Source organism: Pantherophis guttatus, chromosome 12 (assembly GCF_059756535.1).
Source record: "Pantherophis guttatus breed Tessera chromosome 12, ASM5975653v1, whole genome shotgun sequence".
In the NCBI taxonomy this organism is placed as follows: domain Eukaryota; kingdom Metazoa; phylum Chordata; class Lepidosauria; order Squamata; family Colubridae; genus Pantherophis; species Pantherophis guttatus.
The window spans coordinates 11,682,245-11,694,692 of record NC_142074.1 but is presented as its reverse complement, the minus strand read 5'-3'; the positions used below and the strand labels follow the sequence as shown (position 1 = coordinate 11,694,692).

Genomic DNA, 12,448 nt, shown 5'->3' with positions numbered 1-12,448 from the left:
TTCTTTTTTAAGCAAGGAGTGGTATCAACAACTTTAACCCCAGGAATTTCAAGAGTTTTGTGTACTTCTGCATTGAATGACATTCTTTGTCTTTTTTTTTTTTTTGGATTTTTTAAAAAACTTAGTACATAGAGACATAAAAACAAACACTGAACACTTTATCAAGAAAAATAAACAAAGGAAACAAAGGAAAGGCAAAAGGGAAATAATCCTTCATGTTAAGATAAGGGCATGTCTACACACACAGAGAGAGACATACAACACCTATGAACAGATATATGATCTTAAGCAGAAATACCAACACTTTATATAACCATTTTCAGTACTTTTATTCAGAATGACTTACACAGAGATCATTAGAAAAGCATAGTTCATTCAGCTAATGAATGAAATCCAGATCAGAAAATAACACCTTTCATGGTGTTTATTGATTTGGTTTGTAGCCTACAATCCCTCTTCCTTTCCAATCCAACACACACATACACACACACACACACACACACACACACACACACAACTCCCTCGGATTAATTGGATAAGGAGACCCAAAGTCATCCAGAATGCTTCGGGGGGGGGGAGGGGGTTTCCTACTTACCTTTACTACCGGTTCGCAGTGGGGCCGCACACATGTGCAGAAGCGTTTTGATGATGTCAAGGTCGGTGGGTGGAGCCTCCCACTGGTTTTACTACCAGTTCTATAGAACCGGTGCGAACCGGGGGCAACCCACCACTGGAATGCTTCAATAACAGGTAGTCCTCGACTTACAACACAGTTCATCAAGTGACTGTTTGAAGCTACAACGGCACTGAACAAAGTGACTGACGACTGTTTTTCACACTTATGACCGTTGCAGCATCTTCGAGGTCACGTGATCAAAATTCGGGGGCTTGGCAACTGACTCATATTGATGATGGTCACAGGCAGTGGTGAAATCCTCAACTAGTTGCCATCGGTTCGCTGCCTGCACATTGCTTCCGGTGCACGCCAGATGCATGCTGCATGCGCATGCACATGTGCAGTGCACACCAAACACACATTGAGTGCACGCATGCACAGTGTGCACCTAACGCACGCTTTGGGTGGAAAGCCGTTTGAAGGAAAGCAGGATTTCCTGCTTTCTAGCGAATATAAATCACACGGCACAGCTGATCATCGGAAATACCGCTTCGGGCGAACTGGTAGCTTTTACTATTACCGGTTCTTCTGAACCGGTGCGAACTGGTAGCATTTCACCCCTGGTTACAGGATCCGCTTCTGTGACCTTCTGAGCAAAGCAAAGTCAACGGGGAAACCAGATTCCCTTAACAACTAATTTTTTTTTAAAATTTGATTTATATGCCGCCCTTCTCCGGAGACTCAGGGCGGCTTACAATGCGTTAAGCAATAGCCTTCATACTTTTGTATATTTATACAAAGTCAGCTTATTGCCCCCACAAACTGGGTCCTCATTTCACCTACCTTAGAAAGGATGGAAGGCTGAGTCAACCTTGAGCCTTGGAGAGATTCGAACCAGCAGTAAATTGCAGGCAGCTGTGTTAATAACAGGGTGCTTAGACCACTGTACCATCAAGGCTCTTAACAACTTAATTTAACAACTGCAGTGACTCACTTAACAACGGTGTCAAGAAAGGTCATTAAATGCGACAAAACTCACTTAACAGCTGCCTCACTTTGCAACAGAAATGTGTTGCTCAATTGTGGTTATAGCTTGAGAGCTACCTGTATTGGAGATCTGATTTGAATGAAGAGCTCTGTTCTCGGAGTACCTTAAATACTACAGCCTACTCATTCTCGTTTTTAAATAATCTTGGTTGTTTTTAGGCAGAGCAATTTTCTACACTTTAAATGCCACTAATTGGTGAAAGATACATTTAAATTTCCCCGTGCTTTACGATGACAACTCTAGCAACAAGCAACAGGAATCGACTCAGCTCCCCCTAGGCGGCAAAAACTGATCTGCCTCAATTGGTTAAAACTCGTATAAGTTTTATAACTTGTGTAAGTTATATCTGTGGGAGCCAGAAGGCACACATGGACACACAATCTGTATTCTGGCCAACGGATATAATTTATAGTTTATTACAGATATTGTAACAAATGAATTTTATTTAAGCGTTGGGATCTTCATAATAATTATTATTGTGCAGGGAGGACATGAAAAGGCAGTGAGCAAAGAACTCTTCCTGTTAAGATTGCATTTGCCAGCACAGATTTGCCCTGTGGGAAGAAGAGAGGAGAGGATTCGGAATAGGGCTGGAAGGGACCTCGGAGGTCTTCTAGTCCAACCCCCTGCTCAAGGCAGGAGACCTTTTAGTACATTCCGGGTCCAATGGTTGTCCAAGACTATTTTTGAAGCCCTCGAGCAATGGAGCATCCATGATTCCAGGCTATTCCATTGCTCTCAGAAAATTTCTCCTTACTTCTAGATTGGATGTGCCTTTAACAAGCTTCCACCCATTCCTTCTTGTCCTGCCCTCTGGTACTTTGGAGCAGGGGTCTCCAACCTTGGCAACTTTAAGCTTGGGGGACTTCAACTCCCAGCAAAGCTAGCTGGGGAATTCTGGGAGTTGAAGTCCTCCAAGTTTAAAGTTGCCAAGGTTGGAGACTCCTGCTTTGGAGAACAAGTCAATCCATTTTTCTCTGTGATAGCTTCTCAAGTACTAAAGGTAAAGGTTCCCCTTGCACATATGTGCTAGTCATTCCCGACTCTAAAGGGCGGTGCTCATCTCTGTTTCTAAGCCGAAGGGCCAGCGCTGTCCGAAGACGTCTCCGTGGTCATGTGGCTGGCATGACTAAATGCCAAAGGCGCACAGAACGCTGGTCCCTTCCCACCAAAGGTGGTCCCTATTTTTCTACTTGCATTTTTTACATGCTTTCGAATTGCTAGGTTGGCAGAAGCCGGGACAAGTCATGGGAGCTCACCCCATTACACGGCACTAGGGATTCGAACCGCTGAACTGCCGACCTTTCGATCGACACGCTCAGCGTCTTAGCCATTGAGCCACCGCGTCCCTGCTTTTCTAAAATAATTCTAGATAGTGGAATACATTGGCAGTTACATTTTGCTAGAGAAGGGCTGAACTTGCACATGCCAATGAGCCTGAATGTGGATTTTTTTTGGGTCATTTTAATATAGGATGGAACCTTGGCTGGGATGATTTATAAACCAGAGGTTATGAGTTTGCCTGTCATGAGAACACACATATGTAAAATGCTCTGAGCTATTGGAAATGCTACAGAACAGATCTGCAAGGTTTAAAACAACAACAACAACAACTAACCACCTATATCGGAAGCATCCGTTTCTTTTCCACATTTCCTAACATAAGTTGCTTCCTCTATGATACCAACCAGCCTGTGATAAGAATTAAGGCAATCCATCCCATTCAAATGCTGCTGGTAGCTAATACTTCAAATTTGTATCACAATTTCATTCTGATGATAGATTGCCCTAAAAATGAAGAGCTGAACAAAAAGGAAGTGTGTGTACAGTTTTGAGCCATGTCATTGTTGTTTTCCCTGGGGACGGGGGAAATATTATTTTGCTGATATAAACAGGTCTTGGGTTTGGTTTTAAAGGGGGAGGGGGGCAGCAGGGACAAGGAGAGGCTAGCTGCATTAGGACATACACTGCCCTTTGCAGAGGCTTTAAGGGTCAAGAGAGGTGAAGTGGTTTGAATGTTTTCACTGTTTTTATTGTTTTATTATTTTTTTAAAAAAAGTTTTTGATTGTAATATCTTTCTGAATAGTAAGCTTCCCAAAAGTCATGTATCAAGATAAGCAGCCCATAGAAATGGAAGACACAAATGGAAAGGAAAGAAGGGAAGGACAGGGAATGACAGGAAAGGGAAGGGAAGGGGAGGGCAGGACAAGAAAGGATAAGGAAGGACAGGAAAGGGAAGGGGAGGGGAGGACAAGGAAGGAAGGAAGTTAATTTAAATAAGGATCTCAGAAGGGGAAGGGGGGAAGAAAGGAAGTTAATTTAAAGAAGGATCTTAGAAGGGGAAGGGGGAAGGAAGGAAGGAAGGAAGGAAGGAAGGGAGGGAGGGAGGAAGGAAGGAAGGAAGGAAAGAAATTAATTTAAATAAGGATCTCAGAAGGGGAAGGAAGGAAGGAGGTGAATTTAAATAAAGCTCTCAGAAGGTTAAAGAAGGAAGGAAGGAAATTAATTTAAATAAGGACCTCAGAAGAGGAAGGAAGGAAGGAAGGAAAGAAAGAAAGAAGGAAGGCTGCAGATGAGGCGGAGGAGGAGGGGGGGCAGTTTCCGACGCCTGCTCTCCCCTGCCCGATCTGCCCTCTGCCGTTCCTCCTCTTCTCCATCCCGTCCCCGCAATCCTGGCACCGCGCTCAACTCCCTTCGCGGGATCAAAGGGAGGCAGGCGGGGAACGCCCGGCCCGTCGGGCACCTCTTCTCCGCTGGCTCCAAGGGCACCGGCAGGCAGAGCCCTCCCTCCTCCCCCCTCCGCTCCCCCCTCGGCCGGCCGGGCGGCTTTGGCTGCTTTCGCAAGTCCTTGGCACGCTGGTGCCCTGCCAACCCCGGTCTCTCCCCACCCCGCCCCCCCACCCCGCCGCCTGGCGCCTTTGGCTACCTGGGGCTCGGTCCTCCCCTTTGCCCGTCCCGGGGCTTTCTCCCCCACCTTCCCTCCACGCCCCCCCTCCCTCCCGCCCTCCTTTGTTCGGGGCTGCGCTCACGTCATCGCCACCGACGTCACCCCCCCTCTCCGGTGTCCACGCAACCGCTGACGTCACGACTCCCCGGAGTGGGGAGGGGGGAAGGAAAGAGCTGTGTGGGTCCTTCCCCCGGTTTTAACCCCTTCTTCGCCGCCGGGCAGAGAAAGAGACACACACAGAGAGAGAGAGAGGCAGAGAGAGAAAGAGAGGGAGGGAGGATTCTCCCCCTGGCTGCTGACGTCACGGGCGCCCCCTCCCCGCCTCCAGGCGTCGCCCGGGTCCGTCCCCCCTCCGCTTCCCACCCCCCCCATTCCCCGAGGCCGGCGCCGCGCAGAGCCGCCCCCGCTCGCCGGGTCGCCTCAGCCTCAGCAGCGCAGCCTCCCCGCCTTCCCCAGCCATGCGCTTCGGCGGAGCTGCCCCGGCGGCTGCTTGAACGGCGGCCGGCTCGCCTCTTGGGGTCCGAGGCGCCGTCCTTCCGTCCCCTCCGGCCGGGGAGGGTCGAGCATGAGCGTCCGCCCCGGCTCGGAGGAGGCAGCCGGGCACAAGGCAGGGCCCCCGCCGGCCCCGAGTGGCAGGAGGAGCGCGGCGGCGGCGGAGGCGGCGCCATGGTGCCCTTTGCGCCGCCCGAGGGCGCGGAGGAGCCGCCGCCTGAGCCCGACGCCGAGCCCTTCTGCCCTCCGCCTCCTCCTCCGCCGCCGCCGCCGCCGCCTCCGCCTCCTCCGCTGCCGCCGCCGACCGCCTCCATCCCCGAGATCGCCGCCGCCGCCGCCGGAGGAAGAGGAGGAGGAGGAGGAGGAGGCAGCACCGGCAGCAGCAGCAGCAGTCCGGGCGGCGAGGTGAGCGGCCCGGGAGGAGAAGTTTATTTTGGGGGGGTGGGGGGGGTGGGGGGGGCAGGTCTCCGGGCCCTTTTTGGGGGGGGAGGGAGGGAGGGTCCCAACCTGGCTCTCCTCCTCCTCCTCCTCCTCCTCCTCTGCCCCCTCGTGTGCTGGGCTGGGGGCTCTCCCTCCTTCTTCTTCTTTGGGTTGTTTTTTTTGGGGGGGGTCGCTATCCATTCAACCCCCCCCTCCGAACTTTTGCTGACTTATTCCCCGGACCCTCCCCCCAAATAAATAAATTAATACATGCCTGCATGCATACATACATACATGCATACATACATACATACATACATACATGAATGCATGCATACATGCATACATGCATATATACATACATGCATACATACATACATACATGAATGCATGCATACATACATATATACATACATACTGGCAACTTGAAAGCTTAGGGCATCTTTCGGAAACTTGACAGATACATGAATACATACATGAAAGTCCGGGATGGAAATTCTTTCCCCGTGACTCTTTCTTGAAAGCCCGCATCCTCCGCCCAAGGGATCCGGGTTGCTCCGATGCCCAGCCGGCGTCTCCTTCTTTCCCCCTTCCCTGACTATCTTGCTTGTCCCCGACGCTAGTCTGGATTGTTCCTCTGGAGGATCTGCGGCCCCATCATCCCCCACTCCGCTCTACTCCCCCAGCCAGGCCGTGGGAATTCTGGATACCCGTCCTGGGTTTAGCCCAGTCATTCATTCTCCGGGCTGCGAGTTGGAGAAGGTGCGGGGTCACGATGCCTCTCATCCCCAGCCAGGGGTTTGCTCTCGTTTTCTGACGGTTTTGACCTTCCGTCTGGATGTGAATTTCAAGGCAGGGGAGCGCCCGCTTGGTGAAGGGAGCCTGCCCTAATAAACACCCCCCCCATTAATTCTATGAGAACTGAACTTTAATTTTATTTTCCATTATGTAAAAACTACTTTCTAACAAGCCTCCACCGATACAATAATTTTTGTTTTAAAATTCCTCTTGTCCACCTTCTCTTTCCTTCCTCATTTTTGCCTTTTGGTCCTCTACTACTTGGGTCTCCAAGAACTTCTGTTTTCTTTTCTTTCTTTCTTTTTTCCCCTGTCGCTTCCCTTCGTTTTTTTTTTTTTAAGATCACGGGAGATTCCCTCCTTGGCAACTTTCAGTCTTGTGGACTTCAACTCCCAGAAATTCCCCAACCAACATGGTTGTAGTCCACAGGTCTGGCTACGTGGCTCGGTGGCTGAGCTTGTCGATCAGAAAGTTTGGCAGTTCGGCGGTTCGAATCCCTAGTATAGGTCTCCTTTGTGAGCAGGGGGTTGGACTAGATGATCTCCAAAGTCCCTTCCAACTGTGTTACTGTTCTATCCAGGTCTTAATGTTGCCAAGATTGGACATCCCCAGTTTAGATTCTTTCTGCTTGTCCTTTCCCTATCTTGACAGGTCCTACCTCCCAAATAATCCTAGTTTTGAACTATTACCAGATGCTTCTGGTTCACATTTTTTAAGGACCAGGGATAGCAGTGTTCCGATATTTGAGGGGCTGCCACAGAGAGGAGTGGGCGTCAACCTATTTTCCAAAACACCAGAAGGCCAGACCAGGAATAAGGAAGGGAAACTGGACCAAGGCGAGATTCAACTTAGAAATAAGGAGAAACTTCTTAACAGTGAGAACAGTGAACCAGTGGAACAGCTTGCCACCAGAACTTGTGGGTGCTTCATCACTGGAAGCTTTCAAGAAGAGACTAGACAGCCACTTGTTAAAAATGGGATAGGGTCTCCTGCTTGAACAAGGGGTTGGACTAGAAGACCTCGATGGTCCCTTCCAACTCTGTTATTCTATTCTATTCAATTTCTCCTGGAATTCTCCTCACCCTTAAATGAGGAGAAGGTCCCAGGTACGAAGGATGTATAAATCTTTCATTTTTTTTTTTTTAATCCAGTTCCCCTTCCCAGGAACTAAATGTAGAAATGGCTCTTCAGTTCCGAGGATAACTTTTAAGTTGCTTTTAAGTATCTTGTACTAGTCAAGAACCTAAAATCGAGGATGTTTCATACCTACATTCTCAGCCTGCAATACAGGTCATCCTTGATTTACAACCATTCGTTTAAGGACCATTCAAAGTTACAATGGCACTGAAGAAAGTGCCAGTTTTCACACTTACGACAGTTACAGTGTCATGGTCACGTTGAACAAAATTTGAGCGCTTGGCAACTGGCATGTATTGATGACAGTTGCATGTCCCGGGGTCATGAGATTACCATGTGTGACTTTCCCAGCTGGCTTCCGACAACAAAGTCAATGGAGGGAAGTCAGATTTGCTTAACAATGGTGGTGATTCATTTAACGACGGTGACTAAAAAGGTGGCAAAATGGGGTGGAACTTGCTTAACAACTGTCTTACTTAGCAGTGGAAATCTGGGCCTCGATTGTCAAGGACTACCTGCAAAGCTTATGATAGCGAGAACTGTTAAGAAAACTAGATTCTCTATGACTGTTGCTATTACTTTTATTTTTATTTTTTTGTGTAATGTAGTTTTTTCTTTTTTAGTGCTGTTCTTTAGTATTCGGTCTACTTTACTTCAAAAAATTGGGGGAGAGGTGAGGGAGAGAAAGAAAGAAAGAAGTCTATCCTCCTTTAGGGCATTAATATATGTTTAGCTTAGCCCTATCTGTACTTAGAAATCGTTAAGTTTTCATCACTACTTGTATACCAACAAACATCTTTGTATTCCAAAATTATTTCCGAAATATTTTAAAAGGCTTTGAACTCCAGTACCCTGAATGCTAAAAAGATTCTGAATGATGTCCTTCCTTAGTTGTTGACACCTTTGAAAAATTCTTTTGCTGTCTTTCTTTGTCCTTGAAATGTGCCCTTTAAATAGTCCAAAACACTTCCAAAATGTCATCCGTGTTTCTTTTTCATTCATCAGCCCTGCAGGATAATCTTAATATTTCATTTAAAAAAAGAGGAAGTAATCTGGATGTTGTCCCTGGCCTGTTATAAAAGAAAAACATAGTGTCCTGTAAATGCTAGAACTAAAGTGGTGATTAATATGCTTTTTTTTTTTTTTTTTGCTGATTTGCCATTGCAAACCTTTATGTCCATATTTTCCTTTCCCCCCATGGAACACTAAAATGCTAGAAAAGAGCCTTGGTAGTACAGTGGTCTAAGGCACTCTGTTATTAAGACCAGCTGCCTGCAATTACTGCAGGTTCGAATCTCGCCAGGCTCAAGGTTGACTCAGCCTTCCATCCTTTCTAAGGTAGGTAAAATGAGGACCCAGATTATGGGGGCAATAAGCTGACTTTGTATAAATATACAAAAAGGATGAAGGCTATTGCTTAGCACATTGTAAGCCGCCCTGAGTCTCCGGAGAAGGGCGGCATATAAATCAAATTTTAAAAAAAATAGTGTTTATGATCCTGCAGGTGCAGTGATCTTATCCTGGTGATTTAGTTTCAGGAACTCTGCCCCATCGCTTATCCTTTTATCTATTTCAAGTCCTAAAGTTTGCTCCAAACATTTAAACCAGATAAGAATCTCTGCTCGGGATTATATGGTGCATTACATCATTGTTTGCTGAATAAGCTGCACTAGGCAGAGTGGACTTATTGCAATGAGCTCCAAACCATGGTTTCTTAACAGGTTGGCAAAACAAAAGTCAGTTAGATAAACTAGATGTCGCAATCAGGAAGTCTGGCAGGGCTGTTTCCTTGAACCTGGGTGGTTTTCTCTTGCCATCCTGTGTCTTCTAGGTCTATAATTTATCTGCAGTAGGATTCACTCGTCCTTAGGGGACCTAAGAATTGATGTGGTTACTGTTTCTAGCTAAGGAGAACTTAGGCAACCTCAGGCCCTCTCAAGGGTTTGTTTAATCATGAAAAACAACCGATTGGGTTCCCACAAGAAGTTCTAGGGTGAATCTTCTTTGCAAGCAAGCATGCCGAATGTCTGCATTCAAAGGCACGTCGGAAAGGGGCACAGATTGGCAGTTTCGTTAAATTTTGGCAACAGCTTTTTATCAGGATGGGTTTTGTTAGGTGGGTTAATTATAGCATCCTCGGTCCCAGACACTACCAGAGGTTTCATTAAACAAACATGCCGGGTGCATCCATTGCTGGCTGAATAGGGAGGGATTTATTTTTAAAGTTAGTCAGCAGTTTCATTATAAAAATAAGCAGTGAGCTCAGCAATAATTTCTTTAATTATTGGTCAGTTTTCTTGGCATTGGATTATTTCTACCATGGCCGTGGCTGGAATTGCCGTGTCTAATAGAGTGAGTTGGGAAAAAAAAATTTACACTGGGGAAATAACCCCGTTTGGGCTCTAGACTGATGTGTGAAATACCGAAATATTTGTGTCGCGGAAATGTGAAGGGAGGCAGGTTTTTATTACACCGCAAACGCCTTTTTTTTTTCTAGAATTGGAAGATGAGAGTCAGAAGCGAAGTATTACGTTCGTGCCGGTTTACATGATACGTTCGTGAAAGATCTTATCCAAATACTGTTCTGAAAACTGGTTAGACTTGCCTGTGATTGCACTTCAAGGTTTTTGTTTTTTTTTAAGTACTAGTTTTGAAAGGTTCCTCCGAGAGGAAGTTTTACAAATTAGCAAGTGCAGTTTTGGGTGGCAGAAATGCGAAGGAGTGAATACATTTTAATATTTGGCTAGATATTACGCTGTAGCGTCAGGCTACGATGTTTCCTTGGGAGTAAGTCTTACTCCGCTCCTTGGTGCTTAACTAGAAATGTAAGATTTTATAAGGAAGGAGTCACTGCGATCGAAACAACTTTTGTGCAGGATTGTAGACTTCACATTTTATTCGCTCTCTGTTTGTGTGTCCACAGAGTGCCATTCCTGAGGGCTGCAATTACCATGCTGTTTTCTATAATAGCTGTATGTACTTTGTAATATTTCTATGATTGAATGCTTAAACAGGGCCTGTTTGCCTCCATAATTTTGGCAAACGCTCTCGTGAAGTCTCATTATTTGGGTATCCATGCTGAAGATTAGTGCTTTTTATTTGAAATTGTTAAATTTAATCCCAGCAGGGTCGGCCATACAGTACTTTCTTAACATTTATTCTCCAGGGTGATGAAAACATATGGTTAGGATGTTGTTTAGAAATTGTACGTTTGCTTATCCTCATGTATACGGGGCAGTTTTCATTGTAATTGCGGTTTTTATTTCTTTACAATGAATTTTTATTAAGTTTACTTAGAAGTTAAAAACATAGCAGAAACCAGAGTTAGAGAAATGAAACAAAATGAAAGAGGAAAGTGCAGAGACGGAGTGTGTGTGTATGTATGTATATATGTATATAGTGTTTTTCTATTGAGGCACCTGGTCAACCTCAGCATGTGGGAGGGAGCATACTGCATCCCTTATATTTTTATATCTATATCTATATCTATATCTATATCTATATCTATATCTATATCTATATCTATATCTATATCTATATCTATCTATCTATCTATCTATCTATCTATCTATCTATCTATATCTTTAGCCAGGTTTTTCCTACGTAAACCAAGATTTTTATGCAGCCCTAGTTCAGTGAAATCACAGTCCACTAGTTTCTAGGCTTTTTTTTCCTCTGGCAGCCAGCAAACACTCTGCTGCCCATTGGGATACATGGGATGAGGGTGTGGCTAACTGATGAGGACTTATAAGTCCGAAATAGATCTATCTTAGTCTCCTTAGTCTTCCCAATGGGCAGCAGAGTGTTTGCTGGCTGCCAGAAGGAAAAAAAAAAAGCCTAGAAACTAGTGGATTGTGATTCCACTGAACTAGGGCTGCATAAAAATCTTGGTTTACGTAGGTAGCGCCTGGCTAAAGAGAAATAATGCCCCCTCCCACATGTTGGGGTAGACGACATCCCCTGATAATAGCCCAATTGGGCTTTTGAGTGCATGCGCTAAAATAAGCCCTCCCCCGAAAATAAGCCCTCCATGAAAATATTTAAATGCATGTGCAGCTGGTCCTTGTCATTTCCTCTGGTTTCCTCCACGCACCCCAAAATAATAAGACCTCCCTGAAAATAAGGCCAAGCGCTTATTTTGGGGTTCAAAAAAAATATAAGACAGGGTCTTATTTTCGGAGAAACATGGCATATATATATATATATATATATATATATATATATATATATATATATATATATATGTTTTCTCAGGTTTTCGCGGGTGTTTGTATGTAGGTCTTTGGTTATTCGGGTCTTCTCCCACGTAAAATTGGAAGTGTCTGATCAGAGCACAACCAACCCCCCATCCAATCAGAGCACAGCCAAGCCCCTAACCAATCAGAACACACCTCCACCCAATCAGAACACAGCCAAGTTCCCACCCAATCAGCTCACACCCCCACTAGCAGTTAAAAGGAAGAGACAGCTGCGATCTCACATTGCTCCTGGAAGCACGAAGCCGAGAACACCAGCCTGAAGATGACGAATGAGACTTCGTCAAAACGTCGCCAAGACACTTCAAATTTTACGTGGGAGAAGACCCGAATAACCAAAGACCTACATATATATATATATATATATATATATATATATATATATATATATATATAAATATAAATATAAATATAAATATAAATATAAATATAAATATAAATATAAATATAAATTTATAAATTTATATTTACTGACAAAGAAATAAAGGGAGACTAGTATAGATCTATTTCAAGCTATTTAGCTCTCATCAGCTAGCCATACCCTTCTGGGATTCGAACCTGAGCTTGCTTGCATATTAGGCAGATGTATTAACCTCTAAGCCACAGGTTCTCCTTGCATTGTCTGCTTGTATATATATATATATATATGCAGTTCTTAAGGCTTTTTTGTACGAACTCTTGGTTCAGGGGGAACCCTACCACCTCCGCAGGGATTTCGAGAAGAACTGACAGA

The 12,448-nt window shown here is 45.2% G+C and overlaps 1 protein-coding gene across 2 annotated transcripts in view; it reads left to right on the top strand.

Annotated features, from left to right (window-relative positions):
- Positions 1–4,746: 4,746 nt before the first annotated feature.
- The window catches only part of RPS6KA6 (ribosomal protein S6 kinase A6), a 67,485-nt gene continuing 59,783 nt past the window's right edge, over positions 4,747–12,448 (top strand). Inside the window, exon 1 of one of the 2 annotated variants that reach the window (XM_087877410.1) lies at positions 4,747–5,509. In XM_087877410.1, coding sequence (XP_087733536.1) covers positions 5,279–5,509 — 231 coding nt within the window. In that variant the 5' untranslated portion in view covers positions 4,747–5,278. Of the gene's footprint in view, positions 5,510–9,793; positions 9,812–12,448 lie in introns of those variants that run through there. The other variant, XM_087877411.1, reaches the window with a different exon arrangement.